The 23013-nt window shown below is 36.2% G+C and overlaps 3 protein-coding genes across 6 annotated transcripts in view; 2 read left to right on the top strand and 1 right to left on the bottom strand.

Moving 5' to 3' along the window:
- LOC109541031 (dual specificity protein phosphatase 10) overlaps positions 1-3033 on the top strand; it is a 19227-nt gene extending 16194 nt beyond the window's left edge. The window contains exon 5 of the mRNA XM_019909702.2: positions 905-3033. Coding sequence (XP_019765261.1) covers positions 905-1194 — 290 coding nt within the window. The 3' untranslated portion in view covers positions 1195-3033. The remainder of the gene's footprint in view (positions 1-904) is intronic.
- Positions 3034-3901: 868 nt separating this feature from the next.
- LOC109541159 (toll-like receptor 2) lies at positions 3902-6785 on the top strand. Of its 2 annotated transcripts, XM_019909930.2 has the most exons (5): positions 3907-4380; positions 5136-5332; positions 5481-5871; positions 5931-6110; positions 6162-6785. In XM_019909930.2, the coding sequence occupies exons 2-5, from the start codon at positions 5153-5155 to the stop codon at positions 6443-6445; spliced, it is 1035 nt and encodes a 344-aa protein (XP_019765489.2). In that variant the 5' UTR covers positions 3907-4380; positions 5136-5152; the 3' UTR covers positions 6446-6785. The 2 variants fall into 2 exon arrangements, with proteins under 2 accessions (XP_019765488.2, XP_019765489.2); XM_019909929.2 differs by having other exon boundaries at positions 3902-4380; positions 5931-6785.
- A 1604-nt stretch (positions 6786-8389) lies between these two features.
- On the bottom strand, positions 8390-22761 carry LOC109540997. Of its 3 annotated transcripts, none has more exons than XM_048661823.1 (10): positions 22306-22761; positions 20545-20737; positions 20316-20492; positions 20018-20256; positions 19625-19933; positions 19282-19567; positions 14376-19024; positions 12026-14201; positions 11750-11916; positions 8390-11643 (listed from the first exon to the last, which is right to left on the bottom strand). In XM_048661823.1, the coding sequence occupies exons 1-10, from the start codon at positions 22348-22350 to the stop codon at positions 10702-10704; spliced, it is 9183 nt and encodes a 3060-aa protein (XP_048517780.1). In that variant the 5' UTR covers positions 22351-22761; the 3' UTR covers positions 8390-10701. The 3 variants fall into 3 exon arrangements, with proteins under 3 accessions (XP_048517780.1, XP_019765178.2, XP_019765180.2); XM_019909619.2 differs by having other exon boundaries at positions 22641-22761; XM_019909621.2 differs by having other exon boundaries at positions 11750-11913; positions 22641-22761.
- Between the last annotated feature and the right edge of the window lie 252 nt (positions 22762-23013).

Here is a 23013-nt window from a genome sequence, read left to right as displayed (position 1 = left end):
GTTTTTGTATTATTATTCGCTTATAGCGAACTCCGGATATAACAAACCAGTTTTAGTTCATTTTTCAAGTTCGTTATATCCGGACTCAACTGTATAGGAAAAACGGATTTTTTTAAGCGACCATGTGGGGATATTAATTTAACCGATCTGGAATCACTGCTTCTATGTGGTCATGCATTAAAATTCAATGCACCATGCATTGAAATTTTAGTCGCAACACCGAAAGAGGACGACTTTACGAAAAATATCGAAACATTTACTGGCAACACTAAAAGACGCTAAAATTAAGAAATTTGGACAGAAATATTAAACAAAGTAAAATTTCTTCACCAATACTTAAGAAAACACGTATATGATTTTTCGAAACATTTATAATAATTATACTAAGTAAACTCGTAATATATTGTCGGTTTCGTTTAAAAAGTCGCCCATTCCGTCGCCATGTCGCAGAATCCAAACTGATCGCAAAACGATTATTAAAATCGCCCAATTGGCGATAAATCGCCCAAACTAGCAACTCTGGCACCGTTCAGGAAAGCATCGGCATGCGGACGACAGGACCGTACCGCTCGCAAATTTTCTCGAGTGCGAGTAGAATAGTTTCACGCGATCCCAATTCATATTAGGTATACCAATATTGCTATAAATAAAAAAAATGTTTTAACCGACAAGGTCGTCAGGCAAGGTGGTACACACGCATACTTTCTTAAATTAGTGCACTGCACTCATTTTTTTATATTATGCAGATATTCAAATGGGCTTCTATGTTAGGGCTGTTTAGTCACAAACCTGCAATCCCCTGATGATTATTTACCTGATAAAACTTCAAGTCTGCACACAACATTTTTTAATTAATTAACTGGATCTAAGAGTGAAATGTCCAACAAATGGTTTTTGATTTCAGAACAAGCACGACTAAATGGTTCACGAGTCCTGGTTCATTGTCAAGCGGGCATATCAAGAAGTGCCACAATAGCAATTGCCTACATAATGAAATACAAGCAAATGTCGATGTGGGAAGCATACAAGAAAGTTAAGGAAGTGCGGCCGATCATTTCGCCAAACCTCAACTTTATGGGTCAACTATTAGAATTAGAACAGAGTTTACGCACTGACAACAACACCAATAACAATCTGCAATGCCGATGGAGTCAACAATCCACGGATGAAGTGACGCAGGGCTGTAGTGTATGAGTTGTGTAAAAGATCAAGACAATTTGAGACTGTTGTTGATAGAACATTGATTGAATAGTCGACCAAGTCGCCATAAAGTTCCATTCTAGTCGTTTCAATTGGACAAAAGGCTGTGTACCATTAAAGATATTTCACGTTGATGTGATTGTTTGCCGTATTTGATGTGGAAGCTGGTAACTCGTTCTTTTCTACTTTGTCACCGTTTGCGTGAATGGTACCATTTTCGACTGCCTATGGAAATTAACATCTTATAATTGAAATTAACCAACCAAAAGTCTAAGATATCTGATCCATTTATACATTAGAGGCTTTTCTTCAATTGATGCAACTATCTGAGCATCACTGAATAACCTCGACGTTCAAGCCTTGTTTCAGTAAAATGAAAACTCTTATATATAATGATAACGTAGTTTCCTACCATGATTGTTGCAGCTCGAAAGCTGTTGAAAGTTAGTGCTTAAGTGCCAACTAATGGGACAATCTGGACTTGAAAAATTATATGTAATGTTTGTTATACTGTGTTATACGTAACTAAACACACACTGAAAGTTAATAAAAGTTATACACACTAAAATAGAAAATGTAGATATTTTGTCTGTTAGTGTAGAAGGGCTCGATTGTTTTCTCCGTCATGGCAATCTTCTTGTAAAGATAGTAGAGCGCAATTGAAAATCAAGTAAAACGTGGATGGATTTTGTGTCGATTTTTATATAAACAATTAGCCCTTAGTCTACTGACTATGTTTGAACTTTGTGGTATATGCAGCACATAATATATCGGGTCATTCTTGTACGCTGCACATGATCATCCAATTATAAGATGTTTAAGAAATACGTCAATGATAGGTACTTGTAAAACTTATATTCCTTCATTCGCCGGGTTAGCCAAGGAGATTCTAAATGTAAATTTGCTGGGCAAATGTCTAACGGCTAAAGGATGAATCTGTCTGGTCTTCGGTACCACGAACACGACTAAAAAAATAATTGTACCAGAAAGGAGTAAAAGTTCTACACACAACGACAAACAAAGATGTAATTATTCAGTTAAAACTAGTTTAGTTTGCGTATGCGTATGCGTATGTCATGCATATATGCAGCGATACACTACCTATTTCATTTTGACAGTATATTTCACAATTTGTTATTGTATATGTTACAAGTGTAATGTTTCTTTTAGATTTTAGGTGTAAAACACATTTATTTATTGGTTTATCGATATGTATATCCACATCTATATGCTGCAAGTATTGGTTTTTATAATTTTGAGCAAATCTTGCAGTAAATAGAGGTCTATTGTCATGTAGGAATATAAAAATGCCATATGTAAATTTAATACATTTGTTTGAGCGGATATAGTCAGTAGTTGGAATTTGCTACAAAGCAAAAGGTTTGTCCAAAATAAAGTAGAAGGGCACTTAATCAGGGTTTGATTAATGTTATTGTGATTTTTTAAAATAATTAGTAAGTTAGCGCAAGTACTAAACAAATGTGTATGGTATTTGCAGTATCATCCACTAAATGCCATAAGTAACAATATTTTGGGAACGATAATAACTTGCACACACCGTCAGTGGATTTGTGAAGAACATTGTCTTAACTGGGGTCATTCTATCTGGTTTTGACTCTGCGATTAGAAGAATTAAAATTAGCTTAATGACTTTGGTCTGGAAATAGATTGTTGAATTGTCTAGTCAATGTTCGTAAATCAGATGTAACGCATATTTAGGTGCCTTCACAAGGTCTACGTTGAGACTTTGTATAGAGTTCAGACTGTGAAAATGTAAAAATATTTGTAAAACACAAGACTTATATATAATCTTAATAAAAATTTTAGATGTTACACGTTTTCTCATTACGGAACCCATTCCTTCCATATTATCACATTTTCAGTGTCTTACACCTGTGAGCTTCAACTGGGGATATTCACATTAGTCATGCATGCAAAAACAGGATACCATTAGAAGTATCGTGTCAATCGCTCAAATTTAAGCACTTGTTGAGCTTACGTTTTTTAAACACTTTTTAGGCTATTCTCGCGATCTAATCTAATCTAAAATTTTTATGATAAAAATTTAAAAATGAAGACAAGAGTAACGGAATTGCAGTGTGCTATTTTTCAGTTAAATTATAAAGGTCGGTAGCTTGTAAAACCTCACAAAGAAGTACGTTTTTTTTTTAATCTCGATTTTTTTAACTGTTTCCCGATCCCATTCATTTAACACTCTCATTGTGATTACAATGCTATTTTACACAGAAATGAGACTTGGTTAGCAAAATATCTCACTTGCAAACAGTTAAAAAAAAAACGAATTATTTAACGCATTCGTTATTTTGGACCAACTCAAATAATCTGGTGCGAGCTTTGCAAACAAAACTCGGAAATATTCGGTTTTTGCCAACGGGAGAAACTTGGCGCTCTAATAAAAAAGAAGCCATTCATTTAAATTCAGTTTTAGAAATGCAGAAATTTATCTATTTTAACTTAATCGGAACTGATTAATTGATTCATCTAGTGTTCAGCTGCACTTCCCTTTAAAAACTAGAATATTAAGCGTAGAACAACATTAAAAATATTATATTCTCCAGCCTGGCGGTTCCATTTAGATTGATAAGTCTCATGCTATCTGAGACTCTAAGAAATTAAAACAAATTAAGCCAGAGGTCAGAGATGCCAATTTTTAACTTGAATCATGCCTTAGAGCTCATAATAATCAGTCACTTTAGACAAAGCAGGGTTCTCCTGTGAGTCTCGTTGAATTATATAGTAATCTTGAATTCAATAAAATGTGTAACTAATGATAAACAAAGATAACGCAAAAATACTTATTATGTGCTCAAAAGTGTACTGCGAGCACAGATAGATTTTAATTTGTTAATAGTGTCTTAAAGTTATTAAGCATTTTTTATTGGCGCAATTGTTCAAATGGGTGTGTTCTATTAAAGTTTAGTGGTAATCGAAGTGTCCGAAGTGGAAGAACATATAGTTTCAAAAAGAAATTGACCCAAAATTTATCAAATAAATTCGTTGCCTTATACAACTGAGATAATTCGATTCATTCTACAATTTAGCTAGTTAAGCTTAGTTAGTGCTCGAAAGCGGCCTATTCGATGACTTGAATCCCGTTTTTTCAATACCAGTGATGTGATTTTTCCTATGAATAGACCCATTTTAATACAAAAAGGCATGGTACGTATTGAGAGAGACAGTTGATTAAGTATGTTTTGTTTGAACATGGATTGTTGTTGAACACTCCATGATTTTAATGGATGTTTTCATTATAAAAGCAGTTCCAAACGCGTATTTGTCCAGTTTTGTTTAGCTACTTTGGAAAATCAAATAGATAATCAGCTTAGTATTAATTCTCAGTAAATGCTACAGATTAAGATAAGCAGATAAGCAAATTCAATCCTCATGGTCAAAAATGTGATTTTCCAAGTTTGACAAAATTTCTTCATTCTTGCTTTGTAAATATCGTTTATTCTATCTTCTGAATTTTCAGTTTACTTGTTCTTATATATTTATTTAAGAGCTTCTAACCATTTTGCGTTGGATTTGACCAAAAAACAAGTTTCCGGCTCTGTGGGACTGAACAGTAAACTTTCTTAAACTCACCACGCTACTCCGATATCGCTATCAAATATAGCTTCACAGAAAAAAATGCACCAAGTATAAAAACAAAAATATATCAAAAGCGAGATTTTTTTTATATATAAAATATAAAAATGATAAGTGCGCTAGAACCAATAAATAGTATTGTCTGAATGCATAACTTTAAATTAAGTAGCATTTTTAATACCTATAGGCATATTGGTTGGACGGAAACTTGCTGGTGAATCGCGGCTCTTGGTGGCAGTGAAAAAAAGGAGAAACTTTTGACAATAATTTAAACATCGTTGAATGATAGATGTTTTTAATTAACTGATAATACTTGAAAATTTCAGTAAAGGCATTTTGAATCATGCTGGCTAAAAACCTGGTGTGGCTATTTTTTTGCTTTGCGTTGTCTGGGAACACGTTAACCACGAGCTGCAAGAAGGAGAAAACATGCAAAACTTCTCGAACTCTCGGCCTGAAAACTTCCGACTGTTACAAGATGGATTTAAAAAAATTCCCTACCTGTCTACCACCTAATGTTGAGGTAAGTCTATCTAGGAAATGTGCGCATTGCGTAATAATTGGGACAGTATCTACAGTACCTATTAGAACTAATAATAGTCTATTGAAATGATTTCTACACACCTTAATGACATTGGTGATTACCTATAGTGATTTTTCACTTTCCACAGGTAGTGGAATTATCTTACAACCGAATTCGAAAAGTTGAATATGATGATTTGCACCGATACCCGTACATAACACATCTGTACTTAACGGACAATTTAATATCCAAACTGGACGACGACATTTTCAAAGACTCAACAAGCTTGGAGACCTTGGACTTATCCGTAAATGCCCTTTTCCGGGTGCCACCAAGCATTTTTCAACTACCGACCTTAAAAACGCTTTACTTGAGCCAAAATATGAATATCAATGTGGCCGAATCGCTTGAAAACGCAAAACCTATATTACAGTCTACACTCACTAAATTGGATATTAGCTACATCACTGAAGATGGTTATGCAACCGATTTTCCAGATTTTAGCGATTTACCTCTGTTGGCTTTTGTCAATATTTCAGGTAAGTTTTACAAACACTTCCTCACAAGCAGTCAGTAAAATTTTTCTACACTTTTACAGGGGATCAATTTAATTATCTTTCTCCAAGGCATTTTGCTGGGCTGTGTAACTTGCAAATTTTAGCAAACAGTAATGCAACTGCTGAATTTGAAAACGATTGCGATTGCTGGAAGATTAATCGATGGTTAGCTGAACGGAAAGTGGTATTTACTGATTTTCAGTGTCCGAATAACAAAGAAGGTATGCATTTAATGTGTAATTTTCAAAACTATAATGTTCATTGTTACGCAGACTGCATAGACGACCAAATAGAATTCGACGACTTGGAAGCATTCAGTAAATGTATGGAGAAATTGCAGAATATACAATTCGCGCTGTATTTAAAGAAGGTTTGGATCTGGATAGGAGTCGCTGTTATATTAATATTTTTTCTATCAATTATCATCGTCTATATAAAATGGAGAAAAAACAAGCAAAAAAAGAGACTTACGAAAAGAGCGAAACCCTTGATAAAGCCGCCTTTAGCTATAGAACACAAAGATCAATTTCAGTTAATGGAGCGATTAAATGATTGAAGCGGCAGCTATTATTATTATTGTGTGATATTTGGTTTAGTAGTCTTGGTTTATTTCCATTCTTTGCAAATTTCATAATGGTGCTAGCGCAACCATATTAGATATAAGTTCAGTCACGAATATAAATAATAGATAGTAATTTAGGTCTTCATCATGCGCAACTAAAGTCCAAATAAATAATTTGCATAAACAAGTATTATACGAATTTTGTTAAAAATGTTTTAATAATAGTTTATAAGAATGGGTTAATAAATGTTTCTTTGATTTGCTGTCGCAAATCAGAGAAGCAAAGGAGAGCACATGTAAAGAATTCATAAAACTTCAATTGCCATACGAAAAAGTAGTTTATTATTTCAATCATTCAATCAAAGTATTCAGTTCAAACTCGATTTCAGATTTTTTCTTGTTGACAAAGTAGAGAGTTCCAGTTCACGCGCTATATTTTCAAAGGCACGTTTCACCCTGATACTTGTTTGGATGATCGCCCTAAACAAAACAACTTTCTCAGTCTGAGACTCAGTTTAAAATAACGTTTGGACAAAGTGGAAAAATTACTTTAAAACTTGAAACTGCTTTCCTTAACGCTGCTAACTGCTGAACGTTAAATTTGGCATGCGAACAGCGACTTTCTACAAAAATGTCACAATTAACACACTGCCAAGTGTGGATCAGTGAATCATGGAAAGGACGAACAAGCCAGTGATTAAATAATCATGTTTATTCTGTAGGTCTCAAAAAGGTGTATGAAAACGTAGTTTGCTACCGACAGTGTCATGTGAATCGCGTACTTAGATGGGAAATATTGGCAAAATTGCGACCCTTTTGGTAAGTGGGGTAGTTTATCCTATCTTTTTCTTTTTTTTTAAGAAAGAAGAACGGCATTTTCTTTTTCCTTTCCAGGTGGCACCACGCAGATTTCGGTAACTTTAGCATTACTCTGCCCGCGATCCGCATAAGATTTAGCAGTTTAGCATAAGATCGGCATCAGCTTACTGGTAGTGTGGATTTGGTGCCGACTAAACCATTGATTCCTTCACAATAAATTTGCAAACTTCTTATCTGGAACCGTTCCAGATATGGAAATATGGATTCCAGTTTTATGTCAAAAAAGTAAAGTAGCTCAAGAACGATTTGAGGCAGAGAGTTCGTTTTTATATCATTGGATAGAGAATTGAAAACTTTTGATTGAGTTATAACAACTGCATGAGTAAATTCTGGTCATTTTGTCACAAAGTCACACGAAATTTGAATATCAGACATTTAGGTGCAAATTTACACCTGCATTTCTACATAATTTCAATCTTTCAAGTTTCCACTGGCTTTACTTTGGAAGTTGGATTTTTTTATTGAAGAGTCTGCAGTTGCTTGAAACCATTTTATTTCAACATTTACGAAGTGCGCAAAATTCAGGATTTCATGCGATTTTAAAGAATTTTTGCAGGTTTGAAAACATTCATACCACACTCTTCTTTACTAAACACACAACTCTGAACTTGTGGAGCATTTCACGTGTCGGAGAAATTCATTTTTGAAAAACTCAAATCGAAATGTCCCGCAATAGTTCTTTGAAGTAGGCATGAGTAACACTGGGTTGAGTTGTTGGCACTCTGTGCGCGGGTGAGTCATAACTCATCGCATCTCACTGTGCCGCACTTTGAATTACGCTTATCATTTAACCCAGGGGCGGATTAAGTTTACGAGGCCCGGGACTGGAAAAAAAGGTCACATTCTTGAGTTACATTTTACCAAGTGGATGACTGCAATGCAACGACACCAGTGAGTTACTGTGTCGATGCGATGGGTTGGCGCAACACGTCATTTCGGCATTACTGAGCCAATTTCTGAAAATTCACTGAGTTACCCCTGCCTACATTAGGCAAAATCATCAAAAAGTATAAAAGCTGTAGGAATTTCTCTTCGGAAGTATTAATAATGTGCAGGCAGTTTAAATCTGAAACTGTGCATTTTTATTTATATTCGTTTACTAACAGCTAAATACAGTTATGTACATAATACGGTCCAATAAAAGTACTGATTCAAAATTAAATTAATACAGCGTACATCTCAAATGTTTAACAAAATGAATTTGGCACAACCAACATGAAAGTACATGGATGCATTTTTCATACGAACATTTATTTCGAAAAAATACTGTAATAAAAAACATACACAGTTCGTCCTATCAAACTACAATTTGGGATTGGTTAAAAAATACACGAACGCAAGTAAATGAAACAAATTTGAACACAGCCAAAGAATATACAATTGTGGGCAGCTGAGTAATAGTTATTAACCTTAAAGAAAAAATAAATTAGGGAGAAAACTCGATGCATCCGAAGCATAAAATGAAAGGTAGCACTTGAAATTAATATACCAAAAATATACATATACGAATTTGCTGCACTTACTTTTCCGGCAAGAATTTTAAAGTGTGCATCCATTTACCCACATTTATGCTCAGCTAAAATGAATGCAATATCCATGCATGCCCTTGAAAGTATAAATTATAAACTAAACAATAACAAAAGGAAATATTCAGTGTTCAACTCCATACACACATATTACAATTATATGAAATAAAAGCGGTAAACAGCACAGTATAGCGAATTTAGTTCCTTATGCTGTACGCTCACGTTGAGATGATACTGAGTTAGGCTAGTGGCTATTGCACACTGTTATGTTGTATGTTATCTACTCTTTAGAATCTATTCACAAAGTGATAGCAATTATTTTTTTAGCGATAAAGAACATCAATTTTGATCACGTATGCAACAATCCCTTAAAAGAACCAACTATGTACATTCATTAATTTACTAGGTAAGTCAATGCAGCGCCAGCGCTGCTACTCATCGATAGTTCTCAACTTTAAAGACAATCAAGTATGGTTTTAGAGCAGGACGCTTCTTCAAAACGCAATCTTTATTCAAAGAACGCAATTTTGGAAACGACATATATTTATTAACTATTTGATACGATACAATTTTCCAACAGATTTATTGACACACTTGGCCACAATTCTACAATGAGACCCGCTTAGTAAACTTCAGAACTGATAGCAAGAATCCAAACAACAGTCAGAATGAATAAAAAAACAAATAACAATATTTTTCGTAATCACGACAATTTGTAAGGCAAAGAAGATGAAAGATTATTACAATACCAATAGTCTAAATGTAGGTATCTACGAATTCAGTATAGCCACCAGCGCAATATTCGACCACATATCATATGGGCGATGCCGATTTTATACAATCAATAATAGAATAATAAAAATGCTATTATACAATTTTAATGAAATATTTGATTTATTTATAATTTCTTGAATTTCTATTTTTTATTAAGAATAAAAATGCTAAATTTGCAGAAAAAACAGATAAAAAAATAGCCAAACATTCTTATTTCTTTTTACACCCAATTGCACCATTTGAATATAGGTAGCACTGGCGACATCCATCTATAAAGATTGCAATCGTAGGTTGGATGGACCGGACACAATTTTACATTCTCAAATTTGCCCTCGAGTGCAATCTTTAACTCAAATTTTATTGGAATTTTTTCAAAAGGCAATACAATAAATACAATACAAGAAAATTATCAAGACAAATTATATATCATTTGCTAACTAACTAAATAAATAAAATGGTCTGAAGCATCTGAAATTAACTAATACATGGCTGATAGCAAGAGAATCTAAGAATATATAATTTAGTTTTATGTTAATCACATACATATTTCATGGGCAACAGTTGCTACGAAATGACCGCGAATCGATGAGCAATTTGATATTTACAAGAGTCGTACAAATATAATTAGTTAAAGCCGTAACCTACAATCTATTTTACACACATCAAGTTCTACGTTCCTTGAAAATATGTTGTGATACAGGATATATACAAAACCTTGGGGGTCCCAAGCCCCGGTTTACCCTGTATTTTTAAAAATTTAAAAATACATTTTCTAATTAAAAGGAATGACTCAAGTACACACACACACACGCACACACAATTGTAGTTCTCTTCGTCCCATCTTGAGTACGTGTAGTCACAGGGAAAAATACCAACACCTACTTGTACAATTCCGATTGAACAAAATAGTAATTTATTTTAAGTCATTATTTTGTGGCGTAAATGAAGATTTATATAGTCCTCAGATATAGTTAGTAACTTCTGGGTCCTCTTAAAGACACACAAAACGAATATGTCGACATCCTTCAGTATAGCATATTAATAGAAAAAGCGCCGTGTGTTTTTCTGGCACTATCTTTTTTTACTCAATAATATTTTCTTGTTTGTTATATAGGACTTTGGGGAAGCCAATCGTTTTCTATTATTAGTTACATTGGTTGATCTCGAGCCATTAAAACAAGAACATAACTTCTTGATACTTTTTCTTGAACTCCTGTTGTCATCGTTCAATGTGTGAACGGGACAACGAATTGTTAAAGTGGCATCAGAATTATCGTCTTGCTCCAGTACTAACGTATCATCTTCATTAATTACTTCATTTATGACAGTTTCCTCTTGAATGGCTATGGGAGTTTCATCTTCTTTTACAAGTTCTATGGTATCTTCCGAACTAGTGACTTCGGTGATCCCCGGCCACACTTCCTGCGGCAATTTAGCACTTTTTTCTCCTTTTTTCCGATTAGTATATTTATATTTGTACTTGATGATGTTATGATTATTCTCACTGTATTCAGGAGATATGGGCGAATTTAAAGTAACTTCCGCCATGTTTCCGCAATTGGGCAAAAGAGTGGAGTCATCGCATGACGATGTGGATTCAATCGAGATATTATTTCCATTTACCTGATTCAGTCCTCGGTCAGGCGGATTGTACTCAACATAATCAAACAAATCATTACGCAAAGGTCCAGAATTTTCATCATCGCTAAACAGATGCATCGAGTGTTTAGTTTTCGCTTCTGTTCCTTGCACTTTTTGCCCCGACTGATCATAAGATGGAGAATGATTTGAGTCAAATAGTAAGTCAGCTTCAGGAAATAAGTCACTGGTGCTCGGTTCGTCCACGCCCAGGTCTTCACATTCTTCTGACAATGTCTTTTGCAAGCGCAGCTCTCTCTCCATTGCCGCCTGTTTTTGCATTTCACTATCAATCTTTTTGTTTATTGCTTTTTTCGTGCGAATCGCATAGTAAACGGCGTTATTTTTCAGTATTTTGGTAGCAGACTGAGGTACCTGCATTGAAAGACAAATTCATTTGTGTGTGATTGGTGGCTAAAACGCCGATTAAAAATAATCGGTAAAGCAAACAAACTATTCGATATATACATAAGATGCATACCTTCATTGAATTCTGGTTAAATTCTTTGGAAGATACAGTTGTGCATTCGACTCCTTCACTTGATTTTCTATATCGGTGATTTGTGTGAGACAGCATAGGCCCATTGGAGGCTGAGGTATTCACCAACACTGAACTGATGCGTTCAAGTTGCTTGGAACTATCTACTGCTGAGAAATAACAACGAAAATGTCAGAAAATGTAAATCAGCGAATAAATGCTTTTGTAGCAACGACTTAGACAAAGGAATATCATATTTAAACTGTATCAGGTGCTTACTTCTAATAATTGTAGCGTCTGCTGACTCGGTTTCGGAATCCGCATCTTCCTTTTTGATCACTGAAGCAATAACTGAAGTGGCTACGCAACTATTCCTATTAATACTCTTTAAAACGGCATTTGTAGATAAATCGGCCGATGTCTGATCTTCTACTTTCACTTCGATGGTTTCGCAGGACAAACTGGTACTACTATCTGGCTGCGGAATATCTGGACACTTTTCAACTTTTACAGCTTCTCTGGGTGGGGCTATCGTGAGAAGGAGTTCCGTGTTGGTTCCTTTATCACAATCTTCAATTTTCTTGAGAGTTATAGGTTGCCCTAATGCAACAGTGGCGACGGAGTTGCTCGGCAAAACCACAGCTGATTGATTTACTGTGCCAATAGCAGAAGCCGAGAGCCCTGAAAAGGGCTGGAGTGTGGAATACTTAATGGTAGAAATCGCGCCTTTCTTACTCTGATTAACAAAGTTCTGAAAGAGAAGCATGTTTTGTCCAGACCTAGTGGGAACCGTCGTCAGAATCTTACTACCTCCGGACACTACAGCTATTGGCTGGCCACTTTTGACAACAGATACAGGCATTATGTAATTGCCAGGCATTAAAAGGGTGGTGTTTTGCATTTTTAACGTATCACCCATGCTGGAATCCGCTATGATAACGTTTCTAGGATGGCTTGCTGCGTCGGTCGTCACAATTATGGGCCTATGATTGGATGCATTTGATGTTGCAGGTTCCAGGTTCGATTCTGTAGGCGTAACACTCGCAGATTGAGATTGCTCCTCATCAGTCATAGAAAGCTGCACAATATTACCACCAGAGCTATCCTCGCTTCCCATAGTTAAATCTTCGTTGTCAGTTTCCACCAACGTACTCGTCGTTGAACTACTGCTTTTTTTCTTTTTCTTCTTACTAGACGAGGACGAAGTAGTGTTTGAACTGGGATTAGTCGGGGGATTCGATCGTCGCCTCGGGGCCGGTTTGTTATTTAAATCTGGAGAATTCCTCAATTGCTCTGCATAACCCGCGAGGATATCAAATATTCTTTGAGTTGTTAGTTCATCTTCCTGAGGTTTTTGTTGCGGCTTAGAAATGGCTGGCACTGTTGTAGGAGAAGTCTTTACTATAGAGCTCTTGCTAATGCTTTTACCCTTGGAAGGCTTTACGGCGACTTTAGGCACTGCAATGGTGTTTACTGTTGTGATTGAAGAACTGGAACCGCTTTGCGAGGAGACACTTAATGCCGGTGAAACACTTTGCTGCATCGAGCTGTAGGTACTTACAACCACTACAGGGGCAAGTTGGGTATATTTTTGAACTTGGTTCACATAAGCAAAGCTGATTCTTTGTTGCTGCGGAGCCTCTTGTCTAGTTTGAGATGTGGATTCTGGCTGTACTGGGGTGCTCGTACTTCTCTCTTTGACTTGCTTATAAACCATATCAAACTCTCTTAGTTGTTCTAAGGTAGTTGAACTGACATTTGCTGGCTGAGGAGCTCTAATAACATTAGCAGGAATTTGCAACTGAATCGGTTTGACGATTCTAGTGGTATTCGAAGAGACAGTAGAGCCTTTACATAGTGTAATTTTTGTGTATTCTTCGGTTTGAGCACCATTCTGTTCTACCGTTACTTTTGGCTTAGTTTGAATGGCATGTAGCAGAGCTCCCATCTTATTTTGAATAAGCGTTTCTTTCACCAAGTTAATTTGCTCATGTGTAGAACCAGTAATTCTAAAAAGTTGCCTTGTATTGCTGCCCGGTGGTATCAAACTTACAGTTTGACCAACCGGAACTTGACCTCTAAAAATTACATTTCCTGTTAAAGGTTGAACATTAACTGGCACTGCTTTAGCGGTGATTTTCTTCGTCTCCAACGTAGCTGCAACTTGACTTTGACTGCAAGATTCACCAGGCGACGATGCAGATGAATCCGAAGTTCCTTCACATATTGTTCCCGTTCCCGCTTGATAAACGGTTTTACCAAAAGCTTGTTGGAATTTTGGCAAAGAACTCTTACAGATGAACTGTAATATTGTGCCGCCCTGAGCAGGGCTGGATGCTGTCGAAGCACCTCCTGCCTGAGTGGTAGTAGTGACAATCCTTAAATTTGTATTAACACTTTTCGTAGCTTGTACGTCTATTTTAGTGTCAGAGTCAACTTTTATAACAGTGGGATTCTGAAAAAAACATCAATTCATGTTTTCCGATTTGGAATTCAATGATCATGCGGCTAATGAAGGAATAGTAGTGTCGGGTATCCGTCAACAGGGCTACTAAGTGCAGGTGAGTCATGCGGGAATTAAGCAGTAAAATTAACTAATCTATTTGTGACTCAGTAACTCAATACATACCGATGGTTCTGCTTGATGTACTGCGGGGTTTAGAACTTGTTGAGATAATATGTTTACAAAAGGAGTCTGGCTCGCTGTTACGGATTTCATCTGACCAGGTTTCGCGTTACTTAATATGTTGATCAAAGTGGAAGCGTTTGTAGTCAATGGCGATTTTGACACCGGCGAGCTTGCTGGAGCTTGATCTGATTCGTTTTCGTAACGGTCTGGCTTGCGATCGGGTAGTTTGGGTTGTCCAATTCTTTGAATGTGAGGCGTTACTTGTGTACTAGTCTGTGTGTTTTGATTTGTAACACTTGAAGACCGCGGAATAGTGTGTTGCACAACATTTACCACGTGATTAACATTCCTTGGTAAAATTTCCGAATAATCTTTCAATCCTGGAATGTTAAGGTTCATAGCTCCACTTCGGCATAAAGGACGACTCACTTTTGCTATTAAACTATAGAATTTATCTTCGTATATATTCACGTGCACACCAGAGTTTTTACCCAAATCATCTTGATCAGATTTCCTTATTCTCTTCCTGCGATTGGAGTTATGCTTTTTGTTATACGTTTTATTTAATTTCTTTTTTATTTCATTGCGAATGTTGCAGTCTGCAAGGGGCGATGCCCTCTTGAATACATCGTCATCTTCGTCATCAGAAGATTCTTCATCATTTTTAAACGGGTCTGAGACGAGCACTTTTACATTAGGTCTTGCAATAACCTCAGGTAATCGTTTTAGTGCCACAGTCAACTGGTTTTGTGCTTTTTCCTGATCGACTTTAAAGCAAGGAACTTCATCATGTTTTCTTTTTCGGTTATTAGAATACCTCTTTAGCACCGGATTGGCATCCTGACATGACTTAAGGTAGTCTAAATCGGATTTACAGCGACGTTGATCTACCTCATCACTGTTTGGCTGGCAATTATTCTGTGCAACTTTGTTTATATTCTCTTTGTCTACGTTAACCGAGGAATCGCTGAAAACGTCCGAAAACAAAAAATCCTTTTCAGACTCTAGCCTTTTCGGATATGTTATTTTCGAGTTTTTTGGAAAAATAATGTCGTTTGTGTTTTCGATTGACTCCCTTTCTATGTTTTGCTGATATTTAACGGAATCTAAAAAATGTTCACGTTCTATTAATATACGTAGTTCCTTTTGTACAACGGTTTCATCAGATGCCTTTCGTTCAGTTGAATTTAAGGGACTATCTGAAAAATGATTATAGGCATGTTGCATGGACGTCTCTGTAGCTACATCATTTTGATTATTCTGAGGGTCACTTTTTTCACACTGCTCTAGACTTTTAACGGACTCTTTAATAGTGTCGTGTTTGGTCAACGAACTTTTAATAATGTTCTCTCTTATTTCAGCAAGCCTGCTGCACATATTTGGCTCGCTTCGATCGTTATTACTGGTTGTCTCTGTTAACGATTGATCGTTTGGGTCAGTTGTCCTTTCGCAGGAATTTATTGCACTTTCATTAGACATGGCTATAGCACCGGATTCACAAAAATATTTTGTCTCAAATTTAGTTTTCTGTTTCATATGGTTTAGTTTATCTTTGGTATTCCATTTTAAAGCTTCTTTAAGCCACTCATCTATTCTGGCCAAAGTTGAATCAGTATCACAAATATCTTCCTCTGTATGACTACTATCAATATCCGAGTCTGATTCACTTTTGTTATCACAGTCAATTGTTTGCTTTATTGTGCTACCTTGATCAAATTCACTTACAGACTCGTTAACTGTATTATTTTTAATATTGTGATCATTGACTTCCTCACTCGATGTAAAACTGTGTTCACTGGTGTCATCTTTAGATGATGTAGTACTGCCATGTGAACTTTCATAATACGATTTCCCCCAATCAGTTACTTGTTCTATTTCCAATGAACGCATTTTGACTATTTCAAGATTACCGTATTTCACGTCTATTAAATTTTTAACCTGATCAGTCTTCTCTAACTCTTTGGGGCTATTCGGTACAGTTTCAGTAAAATCAGTAAAAGGATCAGTCTTTTTATTGTTATTATCAATTTCATCTTCGTCACAATCCACCGTTGCCGCTTTCTGATTCTGAAAGGAATCGGGGCATATATCCAATGTACTTTCTTGGTTGTTTTGAGGGCAGGATGTCCGCCGAATAGATGTTATGGGAATAACAGTACCCTGTTGGCAAATTTGTTGAAAGTCTGATGTCTTCACCGTCGTTCGGAACACGCCCTGTGAGTAGGTTGCTGTCGATAAAACGTCCTTGATTTTTTCGTGTGGCACAAAAACTATCTTGTCCAAGTGCAATGGCAGAGGGAGTTTGATTGTGACTGATAACGTTTTCAACGGGACACAGTTTTGAGGAAGCTGATTGTGTTCCATAACACTTGAAGGCCATATATTCATCCTGATTTGCTGAGTTGACACTGAACAACTTTTGGTTAATGCTTGTAATGTGGCCCGAGGGAGTATCAAAGCTTCCTGATCGGATGTTAATTGAATGAACCTGCAATGTCTGTGTTCCGGATTCGTAATTGGCAATATTGGAAACTCTTTCTGTGCAACGTTTTGATTCGGGAATATTGTCGATTCGGTTTCGATCGGACCAATTGGATTTTCTGCTTGTACCTCTGTCGGTGAAAAGGTTGGCAGTGTTAGTTGCTGTTCTATCGGAGATAAAACGCGAAGATCGGAAGTTACTGTTGGTACTACGGATTGCGTTGTCGTTAATATCTGCCGCTCTGTCGACACAACAGGACTTAGAACTGATGGGGAATTTTCCATTAAAACCGGTGTCTCTGGCTGCATTGAATGTGAACTCGTCAGTTGGATTGTGTGTGGCTGAATCATATCTTCGGGTCTTAACCGAATGGTCAGTTCTTTCAAACGAATCGGGGCTTGTTTGCGAATGTCCTGTGCCATGTCGCCGCCCCAAATTGGATTTATTGCCTTTTGGCTGATTTGACCAACTGATTTCGGACGACACTTGTGTTTTTTCAGATTTAGCCTTGGAATTCTGATTGTGAGATCCATTAATTTGTAGGGATCTTCTCCAATCTCTAGTGTGGTTGAGTCCTGTATCTTGGTCTCCTTTCTCTTCTTGATCGAATCTAAAACTTCCCCACTGTACGCCCGTTTCTTCTCTGAGTTGCTGACGTTTCTCAGCTTCATTTTGCAATCGTCGCTGGTACCACTGGGCGAGAACATTTCGTGCAGTGATTTCATTTGGCTCTGGCATGGAATGGGCATTATTTGGTGAGATACTTGGATTAACTGCTTCTGAATGTTCGCCACTTGCCCACCAAGTTGAGGCAACGTGGCAGCCAGTCCGTTTTTTGACTCAGTATCTGTTATTGGAATTAATTCGTCATCTATATCTTGCACCACTTCCTTTAGTAACGCATCCAGATCCGAGGCTTGTTGGAGAGCATCGGCTTTACTTTTTGTAAAATGAACTACAGCAGACTGATTTTTATGCATTGCTCTGTTACTCTTTTGTCCCACATTGGAAGAAGTTGTAAACGAACTCGATTGCTTCAAAGAGCTCTTTTTTGCCACTGCATTCAAAGGCACAACTCCTTGCCTAGGAGTAGTGTATGTGCTTGAAGGCGTTAATGACTGCGTATTATCAGTGATTTTTGGCACTCCGTAGGTTAAGCTGCTCCTTATGATGTTCGACACATAGCTTGTGGATGTTACATTACTTAAATTAGTCGTATTGAAGACGGAATTTACTGGTTGAGATGAAGTACTAGCTGTAATGTGTCCATTTGCTCCCAATTCCGAATTCCAACCAGGAGATTGCAATTGAGAAATTGAGTTTCCTGGCTGATTTGAATTATCGTGTTTGCTGAAGTTTCCTGGTGTCGAAATACAGTTGCCCTCAGGTACTTCAGCGGCTTTTGGCAAATAAATCCTGTCCGGAAAGTTCTGGTTTTCTTTCGCCGATTGGAACGGCAAAATCCTATTTGTAACGGACACTTCGTGGGACTCAAATCTACTAACAGCTAACGAATTATTGCGCATAGTAAGGCTAATTTTCTTGTCTTTTACTGGTGGATCCATATCGTCTTTCTTTCTCTTCAGGCTTGGTCTAAACATTCGGAGACTTTTGAGGGTATTAGGGTCAGACTTCAGCTGCGGCAGCGGTAAGCCAGAATCTTCAGTACCATCACTACCTAAGCCAGCAGATCTTTCATGGCACAGGGAGTCCTCGCTTACAGAGGAAGTCTCTTCATCAGAAACAAAATCTATGTCCAAGTACTGCTCGTAACCCTTTTCAATACCAGTATACTCATCCACTGGTTCACGTTTAATGTGATCAAACATGGAGTAATCAACATCCACAAATTTCAATTCAGTTACGAAATTTTTTGTCTTCTCTGGGTCGTTCAAATACAATATGCACAACCGGTATAGGTCACCCCACGAAAGTAGCCAGCTTAAGATTTGATACCGAGGATTCGACAAACAGACGACTAGGTCATCACAAAGGGCTTCTGAGATGCCCAAGATAGACTCTTGCAATGCCTCCTGCAGAGGAGTGTTCATTTGAAGGGGGGCTGTTAATTCAGGCTTAGACATCCACTCTCCACACTCAGGGCATACCCAGGCTAAGTCATCACTTGGTAATACCGGCGGATGGAGCCTGCATCGCCATTCTTGACCTGCCAAAGTACAATACATGCCATCAAACAAATACCAAAGAGACAGAGAGACTATTGTCATTTATATCAACTGCTGTCCAAAGTATTTAATTATTTTGTGAATAGCAAATCATTATAAAAAGTATATATTAATTCCAAAACAATCATATAAATTATATCAAAATGCCGAGTAGGTCGAGAAACGTTGTTCCTTTCTAATATGCAAAGGGATAACGACAAGTATGTACTATATTAATCAATCTAAGTGTATATTTTACCAGTGTCCAAAACAGGAAAGCCACTTCGTTTCGCCAGTTCTTCTATTCGCTTCAGACGTTCCTTTGTAGGTTCTAAGCTGAACGCTGTCAAGATACATTCTCGTGCTACTTTCACATGATCATCAAGAAGGTCCGTTAAATTCGAGAAAGTATGGGCTAATCGGGAGGTAGTTAACTTCATTTTGACATCTTCATTCACATGTTTCAGACGTTCCAATTCGTTCATATCGGTTGTTAACGCTCGGATATACATTTCGATGGCAAAATGTCTTAATTTTTCAGCAGCCTGAAATTAGCAACAACTTTAAAATTTGACATACTTGTATAACAGGTTACCACTTACTTCCCGATGGATGATTTCACACATAACGCACAATCCTTCCGCATCGGCCAAATTGGTCAGATTCCTCACAGATAACACAAATTCTTGCAAAAGAACATCTGTATTGGAGAGCGCTAGATATGTTTTCAATAAATCTGTCAATAATTCTCTTAAGTCAGTATTGTAGCTCATTAGTGCTTTTGACAGAAAATATCTAGATCCGAAAATAGCAATTTTATGACAGTTGCGCCAAATTTTGGATATTTTCACACGTTTCTTGGAGAACCTCTTGATCAGCTGCACACCCTCCGCTAACTGCAAGTTTTGAAACTAAAAAAGAAAAAACGACATGTTTCTTATTTCTATTCTAAAATCAGACATTTCAAATGTTTTTCCGATGTGTCTGTTGCCTACCTGCTCAAAAATTTTATCTTTATCTTGGAACTTGTACAACAGTGCCATGTAAATATCAAAAATGAACCATAGTTGAGTTTCGGTGGCATTTAAACTGAAATTCTGGATTGTCGCTTGCTTCTTACATTTCAAGAAATTTGTGACCAAGTTGAGGGCAAGATCTTCGCAATGATTTTCACAGAGTTTTTTCAATCGCACAGACACCAAATAAGCAGTTTCGACGCAGAAGAATTCGATTTCTAAAAACGATAAAGCTGATTACTATTACAAGATCTAGTTTAATAATAAAAATGATTACCTTTTGATCCGATCTCTGCATCTCGTTCTTGTATTAGGTTATATAAAACAGGATCTTCCCAGGGTTTTTTAACTACATCAGCTAACTTTTGGCAACGAGTTGAGAAGGCGTCATTTATGCTAGCTAAACTCTGCTGGGCCTTTTCGATGCACTGTAGTAGACTATCTCGAAAACTTTCTGAGACGTAAACAGTATTAGTTATTACCACTTTGTGAAGAATATAATTTACCTTTTGTGGATCTCCATTCTCCCGTTAACACGATATTCAGAGCATGTAATTTAGCCCAATCAATTATATGAATAATGTATTTAATGTCAAATTGAGAAAAATTCAGCTCCGATATGCTTTTCCAGACGTCAATCAGTGACTGGACTTTATGTTCAAACTGTTCAGATTTATCATTCAGAATAAATTCATATCTCTGCAAAAAAAATACCCAAATAAAATAAAACTGTCTTCTAAAAAGTAGATTCTTAATCTAACTGTTTTGTTAATTTAAGTGTTTATTTTTAATACACGGGCATCTTTTAATTGGAAAGGGCATCCAAATAATCACACATTATATTCTTTATATGTTGCAGTGGCTTTTTGTTTGATTCTCGAGAAAAGTTGTTTTACTTATTGCTACTAATGTATACTATGAAAATTGAAAAATTACCCGTCTACCATATAACCACAATCAATAACCGAAAATGCTCAAAATAAACAACATCAGTGTTGGTGATTACGCAACACAATTATTCAACGTACTAATTTTCTAATATATTAAACTACTTGCAAATAACTAATAGGTAAATAAAAGCAATAGTGATTTCATATGTAATCCAACACTCCGTTAACATTTAAATGTCTACGAGTAGTTTAATAAAAAACATATATATATACATATATATTAGATACATATCTATATATAAATGTTTAGAAATTACATTTAGGAGCAAATAATAGACAGAGAAAAATAAACATTAATTTGCTGACTCTTGTTATTTTTCAAACGACTGCAGTCTAATTCAAATAGCAATTTCTAATTCAGGAGAGGTACATTAATCAATTTGTTTATACAATACATACATATGAAGAATTTTAAGTAATAAAATAAAATAATTTGTCCATAAATATAATGCTTATTTTTCACTTCTTCGTTCTATATTAGCATGCAATATAACAAAAACCAAATGTCGATTTTCTTTAGTTTGAAAGGTAGGAAAATTATTCAGGCAAATAATGAACGCCCTTCACACACTGCAAAGTGTAAAAAAAATGCAAAGGTTAAGCTTGATTAGCAGGATTTATCCTTCAATTTAAAAAAGTTGCCATATACCCAGTTTTTAACAAAAAATGTCAACGTAGTTATTAAAAACATTACATTACATGTAGGATATATCGTGTTTTACTTACACGCTTACATTTGGTTTCATGTCAGCTTTAGCAGGATTTGTGGGTACGGTAAAAATGTATTACTCAAGCTTGTGCTTCAATTAAAGATCATACTCTAACTCATATATTGTGTTATTGTAGTTAAAAGAATCAGTGAAATACTGAATTGATATATCTGTAAGGATTGTAAGTTTATTACGGATTTGCCTTGATTGCTTAATCGAACAATTCTGCAGTGAACTAAAATATAATCAGATAACAATTTCGTATAGTTAGGTATAAGCAGATTTGCAGTTCTTTTGTAATTAAAACATTAGATGAATTCGGTGGGCCTATGTATTTAGTTGGGTAAATAACAATGACTAATAGACATAAACTGGGCTTAGATATTTACAATAGATAATTGCTACTACGTTCTAGTTTGATTGGAGTAATATGGAAATAAATAAAGCTACATAAACTACATTATGCATGCAAAAAATGTCGCCACAAAAAAAGGAAAATATGACATAATAAAGAGTAACTCCGTGTTGATAATTGTACAGGGCTTCGCAATGAAATCACTATTGCCATTGAAATAAAATAATACGAAATAAAGTAAAGAGTACGTGCTTTGAAAGGCGTATAACAAAATATATCTTCGGATTTAGAGCTCATCTTGGGCAAGCAATTAAAACAAACAAGCTCCAAAACTAGAAAAATTGTCGCCAATGCAAACTGAGATCGGGTTCCAGCACACTTTTGGCAAACGGTCCATGGGGTAACTGGCCCGGGTTCACTTCAATTTTTGCTCAAATTTTCACAACCAATATCCTCGATATTTTCTGAGGTGACCCGACACCGAATATGGCCGCCATGAGAAAATAGAACTAACACTGGATTCACAATGAACATGCGAGATGTAATCAACTAATATAACTAGAAGCACGAGAATTTCAATTTTTCACCTTATATACATTTAAGTAGTATCTTTCTTGGTCTTTGTTTACATTTGATATACACTCAAGTTTGTTATCCTCTTCTTGAGACGCCATATTTACACTAGAAATTTGCACGCAAACGCTCATAGTCCACTACGCAAGACCTCCCAGACTTGACAGTTACCAACGTGGGAAATTTAAAACGGATAATTTTTCAAGCTTATTCGTTGCTCCTTATTAAAACAGAACCTGATTTTCATATAACATCATTGGTAATTCTTTGAACATTAGCTATTTTCACTGCTGAATTATTTTATGGAAAAATGTCGCTCTTATTAGTTGTTAATAAAAGTCTTGAAGCAAAACTAATGCTCAGCACAGCACTATATAATTTGATTTT

This window comes from Dendroctonus ponderosae, unplaced genomic scaffold (assembly GCF_020466585.1).
Source record: "Dendroctonus ponderosae isolate FM_Combo_2020 unplaced genomic scaffold, Dpon_F_20191213v2 Dpon_F_20191213_1, whole genome shotgun sequence".
NCBI classification, from domain to species: Eukaryota; Metazoa; Arthropoda; class Insecta; order Coleoptera; family Curculionidae; genus Dendroctonus; species Dendroctonus ponderosae.
The sequence above is the reverse complement of the archived record's forward strand: the minus strand, read 5'-3'. Positions and strand labels throughout refer to the sequence as shown.